Source organism: Triplophysa rosa, linkage group LG9 (genome assembly GCF_024868665.1).
Source record: "Triplophysa rosa linkage group LG9, Trosa_1v2, whole genome shotgun sequence".
Classification (NCBI taxonomy): Eukaryota; Metazoa; Chordata; class Actinopteri; order Cypriniformes; family Nemacheilidae; genus Triplophysa; species Triplophysa rosa.
In genome coordinates, this window is record NC_079898.1 from 22,979,371 (window position 1) to 22,991,751 (window position 12,381).

At 37.9% G+C, this 12,381-nt stretch overlaps 1 protein-coding gene across 2 annotated transcripts in view; it reads left to right on the top strand.

The window, feature by feature from the left end:
- The window catches only part of prkg1a (protein kinase cGMP-dependent 1a), a 40,228-nt gene that overhangs the window by 11,038 nt on the left and 16,809 nt on the right, over positions 1–12,381 (top strand). For both annotated transcript variants that reach the window (XM_057342846.1, XM_057342845.1), the window contains exon 3: positions 2,967–3,080. In XM_057342846.1, the coding sequence (XP_057198829.1) occupies positions 2,967–3,080 (114 nt within the window). The remainder of the gene's footprint in view (positions 1–2,966; positions 3,081–12,381) is intronic.

The window sequence follows — 12,381 nt, forward strand, 5'->3', positions numbered from 1 at the left end:
TCTTCACTGCAAATGCAAGTAAATCCATTTGAAATGTAGTCTCATCATATTTACGTCTTTTTGATCGTCTTTCCGTAAACTGCTGAACCTGAGTTGACGCTGTAATCTCCGATGCATCACGTGCGAGTGGGTGCTGGACTTACACCTGCAGCTGAAGTGCTGTTGGAGGGACCCGGGGTGAAGTCAGAGGACTGTGGATCATCCGAGCCGCGGGGGAGTCGACTTTCTTTTTGAGGCTGCGGGCTTAAATCTTTGCAGCACTCATTTTTTTTTAAAAATATATATATTTTTTAATACGTGTGCTTACGCATGACACTTGAGTGGACGCATATTTTTTGATTGGATGTCATGAATTTGACCTTTTATGGCACTACCTGACTACTATTTTGCTGTGTGTACACTAGAGGGAGCACGTCTTTATATTTAGCTTGTGAGAAAAACATGCATGGTTGAATGTCAGGTGCGTTATAATTAAGTAAACAGTACATTTCAGCATTTTGTTCACGTACCCCCTCCGTCACCTGTCGTACCCCCGGGGTGCGCGTACCCCAGTTTGGGAACCACTGCCCTACAGTCATGATCCAGAAGCACACCGCTAGTTCTGCCCTCAACGTGCCCTCAACCTTCTAGCACTATTTAACCATTTGAAGACGATGTCAAATCAAAAATGACCAAATTGTCTTTTCTATTAAATCTGCAAATCTGTACATTTAGCCTCTCTATCGCTATCTGTTTGCATCATAAATGGCATGCCTTACATACTTTTCTTTGAAGTGAAATGATTTGGATTTATGACATTTTTATGTACTTGCCCATTAACTGGTTTTATTTGCAGCTTTAAATCTTTTATTCTTTTTTGGAAACAACAAATTTTTGGATCAGATGGTTGCAAAAGCTTTTAACATTTTGGAATTGCTGCAACCTTTTTGCCAAACTTTAAAGAATGTCATTACTCTAAAAAGACATTTGCAATTGCCACATGAAACATAAAAACCAACAACCTTTAAGTTTTACAATCTGAAACCATAATGTGTTAAATCAAGTCCTAACCGTACGTTATTTCCTGACGAATGTTTTGTTTCGCTCAGACGTATAGCATGCAGCCAGCAGAACGAACACAAGACAATCTCCCATCATTTAATATCTGTCTTCAGTGGGCTTATCAGCGACCCGCTCTCTTTATTTCATTTCATGCATTATTTCTTGCCTCCCTGTTTGATCACTTAGCATCTGTCTCCGAGTTAATAATGTTTGTGTAGTACAGCCCATGTCAGAGGAACATCTCTCTCTGCCTTCTTATCTCTGTGAATCACGGGCAATAGATGATTAGCTGTAGGGCATTAATAGGAGTTCAAGCTACGCCTGGGCTGCCATGAACAATACCGCTTAATAACCATGACAGGGCAAACACTAAGAACAAATGTGGGAGGGGGTCACCTGCCATCTAAAATATCCAGCCCTGTACACACCAGTGTGTGGTGTGTGTCCGATGTTGCATCATGTGAAATTTTCCATTCTTTGCCCAAGAAAAACATCAGCACATGTTGGGAAAAGTAATCAGTTGTTCAGAGCAAAGCCCTTGACCATGAGGGTCATAACTTCCTGTCTGTTCTGGAGGAGGAACTGAAGGTCACACTATATTGTACATTATTACTTCCTGTTTCTGCTGTGGGTGTATTAGCTGGGGAAAAACATTTGAGGCAGTTAAATTTCAGCTATTCAGTTTGAATCAGACCATGAGTTTAATTTTTTAACCTTTTGACTAAAATACTTGCTGGGCAACTCCATAAATGTTTGTTTAAAAGATTTATGACATGGGTTAATTTTCATGTTTGAAATGTTTAATCATGCCTTGCCGTGCTGATAAGTTGTTTTCACAATTCATATTTCATTTTTCAATGGCTCAGTTAGTGATGTTGGATTTTTATGGCTTTGTTGTGGAACTTTAATGAATTTTTAGCCTGCTTTGAATTTTATCTTGTCTGTGCACTGACAACGCAAGGGTTATTTGCATGCCATGACCACTTATTTAATGTGATCTTACAGCATTTGGTTTAATGGTTATACATCATGTACACATACATTGCAAAATGTTCCTGCACTTTTTATCTTAACTACTTGAATATTGATAAGATTCAAAATATGATCATTTGTATGTTCCTACAGTCATTAAGCTTGTGATCAGAGAGGTCCATTTGAATGCTTTTACGATGTGGTGACACATGGAAATTTTCATCCAACAAAAATATGAGGAACTATGGATTAGGCTCTTTTTTTGACAGGCACAGTTTTACATAGAAAGGTTTATCTTATAAATGAATCTGCAAGCATTTGGTTTTGTCACAAATACAGAAAAATCGGTGGTTTACATTCATTGTGATTAAGACAAAAACATATTTTTGTAAAACAAAAAACAATGCAAAATACCGTTTCAGACCCTTGTCAAAGGTTTAGTTGGGTCAAGAGCACATTAAAGTCATTCTACCCCATAATCCTTTCCTGCCAGAGCTGAATATTTATGATAATAGTAATATAGTCGGCATGAGATAAGGGTCATCAACTCTCTCTCTCTATCCTCCAACAATCTGATTTCTTCAGTCTTTCATCTCTAAATGCCTGAGGTGACCTTTCTTGTGTTATATGGCCACTGACAGTGTCAGAGAGTGACAGACAGGTGTCTGTTATCACATGTGTTGAACAGTAAGAAGTGCTTTTAAACTTCCTGTTGTTCGACCCCCACCAAAAAAGTATTTGCATTATGAAAATGAATTGTTTTCAGTGAACTGTGAACTTCCAGTGACTCCACTATGTTGAATTAAGCCAGTAATGTTGAATAACAATTTGTTCTATGTGTATTTGTGTGTAAACTTTACTAAATAATTCATGACTAAACGTGTATATAAATTGATAAAGTGTTGAGTTTAGTGTGTTATTAATAGCCGTGGTTTGTTTTTATTTACTTTTAGAGGGGAAAGTTGAAGTGACTAAGGAGGGATTGAAGCTGTGCACTATGGGACCAGGAAAGGTCTTTGGAGAGCTTGCCATCCTTTATAACTGCACCAGGACGGCCACAGTAAAAAGTGAGTACATACACACACACACACACACACACACACACACACACACACACACACACACACACACACACACACACACACACACACACACTAGTTTTATGAGGATTTTCCATAGACTTCCATTGATTTTATTTCAGGCTTATGATATATTTTATCCCCTAACCCTACCCCAACACCTACAGTTAACCTAATAATCACACAAACCTTTCTGCATTTTTGATTTTATTTTCAATAAATATCATTCTGTATGATTTATAAGCTCTTCCCTTATGGGGACCTCAAAAATGTCCCCACAAGGTCAAAATCTACTGGTAGACCTAAAGAAAAATCCATTATGCGGGTAGTTGACAAATAAACTGTACCATGTGTCCTGTGGTGTATCAGCAAAAATTTAGAAAACAAACTGTTAGTAATATATTATTTTATATTATTTATATTTCTGATATAAAATAGCATAAGATAGATTTGTCTTAATTGTTAGTTTATTATAGTAAAAAATATGATATTAAAGTTAAAAAGATTAGATTTCAGAGTTCATCCCAGGACACATTTGCTTTCTTCCTGTTGTGGGATTCCCTCTTGGGGCAAATAATTCTTGATGTGTCTGAAGACAAAAGTGTCTTCGCTCCAGCTGTGATAGTGAATTGTGCTCTCATCAATAAGGAGGCCAGTCTGAGAGATTCACGAGGGTTGAGCAAAACTAAGATAAAAGAAATGGAAGATTTTCTTTCAGAGAGAACACACAACACTTACACATTACTGGTTTTGTGTGTCTGTATGTGGAAGTGAATTTAACAGAAGTAATGTATGTGCTGAGACAAGCATCGGTAGTATTATTGCTGTTATGCATTTAAACAAACCCTAAGTATTAAGCTTCAGTATGTACCTTGGCTTATATGCACTATGAAAATGAATGATCTCAAATTAGGAGTTTGCTTAGGAGAGGTGTGATATTACTTTCTAAGTGATCAGGATGCAGAATTTTTGCTTGGTGGACAATAAAACAGGCCAAAAACAACCTCCAAAAACCTCTGTATTGTGGCTACGCCTGTTGTTCACAAAATGCAAAATTCTAGCTATAATGAGCTCTGTTATCCCATAATTCCTATTGTTTCCTTTTAACCAGATCATCTCATATGCACAGGCCTGTGTGCTGTTGTGTCTAAACCATTTTCAAGTCTTTCCCCTCATTTTTTATCCCATTTCTCATTTCATTTTTTTGTCCCCTGTGTCCTTTATAGATATTTTCTTCTTTCCTCTGTTTGGCTCTGTTTCTTCGTCCTCTTTTCTCCTGCTCGCTCTTCTCCACTGGCTGTGTTTACGGTTCCTTGTCTCTGGTTAGCGTCTGGGACAGGAAGTGAGCTGGCGTGGGATTAGAAGGCATGCATGTGTCTGATCTCTCTACACGCGGCCAAATACATAACATGACATGCGACCTGCATGAGTGCAGCCGTGCTCTAATCTCACTCCAGAAAAATAAATAAATAAAGGTGCTTCAAAGGTTCTTCACTGCGATGTCATACACTCTTAAAAATAAAGGTGGTTCTTTGGTGTCATAGAAGAACCTTTTTGTCTAAATGGTTCCATAAAGAACCTTTAACATCCAAAGAACCTTTCTGTTTCACAAAAGGTTCTTTGTGGTGAAAAAAGGTTCTTCAGATTATGAAAAGGTAAGAAAGATATGGTGCTTTAAAGAACCTTTGACTAAATGGTTCTTTGTGGAACCAAACATGGTTCTTCTATGGCATCACGGTGAAGAACCTTTATTTTTAAGAGTGTAGAAGAACCATTTTTTGGTTCCACAAAGAACCATTTAGTCAAAGGTTCTTTAAAGCACCATATCTTTCTTACCTTTTCATAATCTAAAGAATTTTTGTCTTTCTTTCTTTTGTGAAACAGAAAGGTTCTTTGGATGTTTAAGGTTCTTTATAGAGCCATTTAGACAAAAAAAGGTTCTTCTATGGCATCCTGAAGCACCTGTTGATCCCTAATGCTTATTCAGTTTTCGGAAAATGTAGTTGTGTTTGCATAGCTGTATGGTCACTCTCTCTCTCTTGCTTAGTCTCTCTCACTCATCTTTTTCAAACCTATTGTTGTAGTTTGTTTCCAGTGGCGTTTGCATGTAAATGAGTTCTCTGTAGAAGCCGTGGCTTATGGACGAGCAGGGCAAGTGGCACAAATGTGTCATCGCTTAAAGTGGTGTTGACCTGAAGTGATCTCACACACCCTGCCGCTGTCCCATCCTTTCACTGCCATAAACATTTCATTCCTTTAAAAGGACTAGGAAGCCTTTTTATCACATTCTATTGCATTGTTGTAACCCCAGTGGATGCTCTTCAGATATTATAAGCGAAACATAGAGACATCTAAGCAAGTTTATTATAAGCTTGCAGGAAAACAAACACTATGAAAATAAAAGTTTAATATGGCATGCATGTGCTTTAGAGAGTTAAGTCTGTACTGCAGATATTCATAAGTCTTTATAAGTATATTAATGTTTAAATGAGTTTTTATGTTCTTATTTGCTAAACAAGACAAACAATTTTAACACAAACAAACGTGTACAACCACCTTAGTTGTGTGCCACCTGTGTGTGCACGTGTATGTGTGTATGATCAGTGATTGTAATGGTTTTCATAGAGTGCCGGTGATCGTTTGGAATCAAGGAACATCTTAGTGGATTAAAGGGAACATGAGGATTGACAATAAAAGCTGAAAGATGAAAAGTAACAGAGAAAAATAAGATCTGACAAATTTGATGAAACGCTGCTGTACTATGTTTTGTGTAACAGCTGGGTGATATATAAATTATTTACAATATATTTGCAAATGTTTTGCTGTCATTGCTGGTGATATTAATTTAAGAAACGATGTGAAAATCATGATGCGTTTGCTTTTATGTGTTTATTAAGATTAAGTCTATCTGTTTGGTTAGTTGTTATCAGTAGAACGTTAAGGCATATACAGCCATGGAAAAATTAAGAGACCATTTCTAATTTTCATTTCACATCAGCATTTCTAGATGTGGCCATTCCAGTCCAGTGTCTGTTGAATTTCAACAAACTCAAACCTCAGGACAACCTTCAGCAAATGTGAAAGACTGGCAGCATGACAAAACACATGGAAAACTGTGATAAAAATCATCATCTATATAATATATATATTTTTAATTTTCCTAAATACATGTAGAAATATTACTGTTGTATTGCTTAAAAGTGAATATGAACTTGTTTTCTTTATATTCTTTGCTTATTTGAGGTCTGAAAAAATACAGAGCATCGTTTCTATTATTTTGACCTGTTTCTCCGGTTTTCATTTTCTGCAAATAAATGCAATGTTTTTATTTGAAATGTGGGAGAAATGTTGTTAGTAGTTCACAGAATGAAACAAAAACGATCATCTTACCTAAACACATACCTGTAAGTAGTACATTTTAAAATCAGGAAAACTTATTTTTTTCAGTGGCTGTATTGTAAATAGCACTTCTGACTTTAAGAAAGTTTCACAGCAAATACATGAATATTGAGATTCACCTGAGATCAGGTTCTTTTGTAATTGTCTGTGTTCATGTCTGCGAGCAGTAGCACTGATGCTTATTTGACAACTTGGCATCATTTCTTTGTGCTGAGGAACATAAGCGTAATAATTTCCATGATAATTTCCAGAGGGAACTCAATTCCTGAAAATGCTAATTTTCTTATGGGTTTACAACAGACATCAAGAAATTGTCTGTAAATAAGTGAGTGCAGAGAAAATTGTGAGTGATAGAAAAACAATGTGTGTAGACAACCCTATTTCATGAAGTTTCTAATACATCCAGAATGCTTTGGAAACATGTTCTCAATAACAAAAGTTACCCTGTGCTTCTGACAATCTCAGGGAGAAAGATCTAGTTAGTGTCACGGATAGAGCACACAGATTATTGAGAAACATGCAGCTGGGCAAAGTCAAGAAAGGGAGTGCAATGGGAAGTTCGTGGGGGACAGCAGGCTAGGTGGTATCGGCCCGAGGAGGAATGAGCTGACTGCCGGTTGCTGAGGAACCCCCTCTGGGGTGCCGGTCCCGAGCGGAGGGGAGAGGAGATGCTGGGAGAGGATTTCCCCCAAGCGAGAGACACAGTTCGCAACCGAGAGACCAGTGCCCGTGCAGACAGCAGAGACACCTGGAGAGCACGTGGACAACGAGCACACACACAGAGACAGAGAAAGGCAGACAGGTGGTTAGACCCGAGACCTGACAGTTTGAACTAGTCGAGTGGATCTGTAGTATTTCGCATTTTTTATGTGAACGTGAAATGTTTTTTAATATTAGCATAGTTACTGGCAGGATAGATTCTGTTGATCTAACATACTGTATACCAACGATGTATTGTGGATGAATTTGGAGATTTTAAGGTCCTTTGTCCAACATTACTTCATCAGTCAGACAGTTTGACATTTTACCTCAATTTGCTGCATTACCAGCCTTAGATTTGTGGTTTGTTTGCTTCCATCATAGAGGCGTGGATAGCAAGAGAAACAGAAAAAGTAAGTTTGAGGAATGAATATGACCTTCATGTCAGTGCAGCCGATATATCACACTGCCGCCCCGCAGCAGTCATGATGATGAGGACTGCATAAAACAGTTGGAGTTTTACTTCTGATATGTGCTTTTCTCTGTTTGGCTGAGAGAAAATACCCATTAGGGGTCAAGTTTGCATTTCATTTCACACTGAACTTGTTTTGGTCAAGTCGAATTTAGCGGAGCCCATCAGTCCGGACCAGAAATGAGATTTTCTTCGGGGGCGATTTCTGTTTGAAACAATCCAGCGTAGAATTGAGCAGCGATGCTGGAGGTGTTTGGCCCCTGATGAAACTTCTAGCCAATGAGCCGCCGGCACTGTAGTGTTGCCATCGTGAAGCACTGGCCGTATGATGTAGACAGAAATGGCAAGAGCTTTACTCTTACATTCTCATTGGCTTTTGTGCAATTTGCCATTTTGTATAAATTCTTAGGCTGTCAAAATAAGAACTAGTCAGTGGATTTATCCAAATGAGTCAATTTTGAAGAATATGCTTAATAGCAATAGTGATAGTCTGCCTTACAGTCTTAATTTTTATTTTATTTTAGTTTTGCCCTGTTCTGAAAATCCCTTTGAAAATTTCTCTCTAATGTCTGTTATTTTGAGAGGTTATTAGTAAAATTACTCAAAAGCTTATATCTACATGCAGTATTCTGTTTTATAGTTTGTAAACTATATGGCACAGATGGCCATTGGTGTGTAACAGCTGCCCGCCTGTCTCTCTCTCTAATAGAATGACTCTCCTATCATGTTTTGGATCAAGACTGCATCGATTTGTTTTTCTTCTTACCATTGAAATGAATAGAAATTGTCCTTGCGAAATGTTGTAAAGTTTAAAGTGATGGGAGCATTTCTCCGGAGAAGAAGCAGAATGGAAATCTCTCTGTTTCCAGGATACTGCTGCTGATGTGGCTTTGTGCTTTGAGAATATCTTGTGCTCGTATTCTCTTTCCCTGAGGTTTACGGTTTCTGTCATGATGGAGGCAGGCTGCACTTGAACGCTAAAATCTTTTCCACCTGACGATTGCAGTCCTTATTGAAGGTTTATGAATCTGAATGATAAGACAAAGGGACTTCCTGGTTATTATAGTGATTCTTCATACTAAGGGTGGGAATATTAGAGCACCCTATGATTTGATTTTAAATCACAGCCCAATTCCAGAATCCTTTTCTGCATGTCAATTTTCAGTAATAGCATAAGGATGCGAAACGTTGATGACTGCAGATACTGACCATGGAGTCTTACGGTCGGACACAGCTGGTGGATTTAAGCATTTAAAATCTAATCGGCAGTGATGACATCATAATGGCCTGTCTGCTTTGGCTGCTGCTGATGTCTGTCTGTCTGACCCATCTCTTCTGGATCAATTATCATGCATATATATTTAAACTAAACACTATTCTTCTTCTGCACTGGTATTTACTTCACAAATTGCACATCAGTTTAAAATATATTACATTGTGTCCGAATGTAGTTTTGAATTATCTCACTGTAAATTAAAAGGTCTGTGTATGTGACAAAACCACCAGTAAACCATAACTGATTTTGGGGGGAGAGATGAATCTGTCACTATAGGATTGGGAGAGAACGGGTCGTGTCAGGGCAGGTTCTGTAGTGAAATATTCCCTCTCCCTCATGAATAATATTAACTCATGTGCTATCAGAGAGCATGCTGGGACATGCGTCCTTTCTGACCACAGAGCTTCTACGACTCTATGTTAATTGAGAACATCTTTTAATCAGCGCCGCTGGGTGCTGATGGTGTACTGTTTAAAAATGTCCTACATCACACAGGCAATAAAATGAGTCTAAACAATTTTTGTATTTGCTATGGAAAACTATGTAAAAATCAAGCCCACCTTTTTAATCCATTTCAATCATATACCATCCATACATCACATTTAATGTCACATTTCTCTTTGACAACACAGTCTTTGATTAGAAATAAGATCTCTTCCAGGTTCAGTGATGGCCGGAATTTCCTCGGGTGTGATATGCATGCGTAAATTAATGGATAGTAGCTGTGTTAGGCTTAGTGAAATGGACATTTGATCTACCTGTATGGAGGGATTCAGATTCAGATGAATATGGAGTAAATGTGAAATGCAGCACAAGCAATGTTTGTATTTATGAACATATGTTGGATTGTGGCTGTGTAGGTGGATGTTTTTTAGTTGATGGGTACATTTGATAAATTCTGTTCTGCCAGGGGGCTGAATGTCATTATGGGTCCAAACAGGAGCCGATTTTCTGAGTTTGCTCTTTAATACGCAGCGCTGAGTGGGTGTTTCAGAGGGTAAATAGTCACCCGTCTGCACAACGGCGGTTTTGCACTAAACAATAGCTAAATCTACTGGGGATATCTGTTTATCCATTATGTGGCTCGTCTCTTTTTGGTCCTTGCTAATTTCTTTGTTTGCCAGAGAGGCAAGAAAGAAAAAGCAATGAACGATGAGCTACACAATATACACGGATAGCATTGGTAGGTTTCTGTCTTGCTTTTTTATCATGTATCTTTCTCATTCCCTTTCTCTGTCACTCCCAGAGGCAGAAAATAATACAGGTGTCAGAAGAAAGTCTGATGTATTTAGTTTATACCTGCTTGAAGTCAGTCTGGCAGAAAACTCCAGCCATAGCTACCCCTCATGATAGACGAATTGAGGGATTTAGGGAATTTTGTTTATACCCTCCTGGTCAACCTTTGAATGGAAAATCGTCCATCAGTCATCTACAAAGTTTTAGCCTTTTGTTACAATATACTAGAAATGGAGTTTTCAAGCAAATTTTTAGGCACTGCTGACATTTTAGTAAATATAAAAATCTGATTTGTTTCTGTGATTACAACTCACCACGCTCTCTAAAATCTGAAAACTCCGGACTTCTGATAACACATCCTTAGCCACAGCCTTCCCGATACTATTCGAGGGTCAGACACACTCTCCAAATTTTAAATCTAGATTAAAGACGCATCTTTTCAGCCAAGCATTCACTAAATGCATAATATGCTAAATAAACCACCGGGAGAATGCATTTATTACATATTTACTAGAATAATCTTGCTTGTTCTATAAACACCACGCACTGTGCTGTGTTTTACCTTTTTTGTGTTTTTGTGTTTTTCTTATTTTCTCCTGTAAAGCAGCTTTGGAACAATGAAAACACATTATTGAAAAGCGCTATTTAAATAAAATTGAATTGAATTGATTATAAAGTCTTGTTAGATCAACTTTTGCAGTATGTGCTCTGTCCTGTTTTCTGTGCTCAACCTGAAAACTGACTAATTGCTGTCTTTATCTCTTATTCTTATGAAATGTCAGATTTCTTTATCTGGTATTAATATAAAAAGCTCTCAGTCATTCTGTCTGTCATTAAAACTATTGGCGCAAGTTGTCAGTCTAAAGGTCTTTGCACATACAGTCCGAATTTTTCGTATGCGTTTTTTCGTATTTGCCTCTCGTTTGTACGGTGTCTCTGAATTGTTAAAAAAGGCCACTCAAAATGCTTGACTTTTGCTAAAAACGCAGAAAATCGAACCCGGTCCGAATTTTTTTATGACGGACGAAAATATCGGAGGCAGTGTGTAAATGTGATTGACACAACGTGAGGTCGTATTTATTTTTTAACGTGCGGAAATTTCGGACGCAAATTTCGGACTCAATGTGCAATGGGCTTTACTGTAAAATACTTGAGTTCATTTCAGGTTTGTTTAGAGATATTGGCTTGCTGTGAACAGAGAGAGGAAAAGAGGACAGTCGACGTAGCCAAAAGGGTAGTTTGTTATTGTATTTTAGAAATACTATTTAAAAAATCACCACCTCAGATGTCTCAAAACACACATAAGATATAGAATCCCTAAATATCTTAACAGCAGCAGTTTTAAGACTTTAAAAAGAAAACATGACCATACTCCGCACGTATGTGATGATCTTTCCTCATCTGTTTGTGTATTTAAAGAGATTTAGGTTTTGTTTTTGAAGGTTATTGAGAGTAGAGCCAATATAACAGGCCTATCTCATGGAACAATCAGCAAACTGCTATTTTGATTATTAAAGCTATTGTAAAAAGTATCATCTCAAGTCCAGACAGACCACCTGGGTGCCCTGATAAAAAAGACCACCATGAATTTCCATGCAAGTTAGTCCTGGTTTGGTGCTGGTGGAAAAAACACAGCCGGGGAAGCTGGTTCACCATAGAAATCCCATTGGTTATGCTAGATTAGAAACCTGGTGGTCAATGGCATATTGCAAGCCAATATTGCTATATTGCCAATATTGTGTTGTCACCAGGGTTTTTAATGTTACTTGCTTTGTGAATCCTTATACTTGTGTGTGTGTCAGTGTGATAAATGATGAATGTTATCACCTCAATTGATAAATAACTGACGTGCAGCATAGTTTTGTTTCGAAGCCTGTTTATTTCCTTTCGTTATCAGACTCTGTTAAAAGATTTGAGCCCATCATAAAGTCAGATGAGTTGTGCTGTATGAGGTGAGTCAGTGACTGTGTTCTGATGCGGGCGCGCCGCTATCGGTTCATCTCAACACACGTCTGTTTATTTATTTATGCTTCGGTTCTTCCCTAACGCTGGAACGTTTGTCCCTGTGCTGTGTTTTGCACATCTTTTTTTATGCATATTCAAGTACTGTAAACTATTACTTTTGTCATGGTATTAAATCAGCTTTCTAAAGTCATATTCACATACATCAATGTCACCTTGTGTCTGCAGATATGAAAAATTCTTCT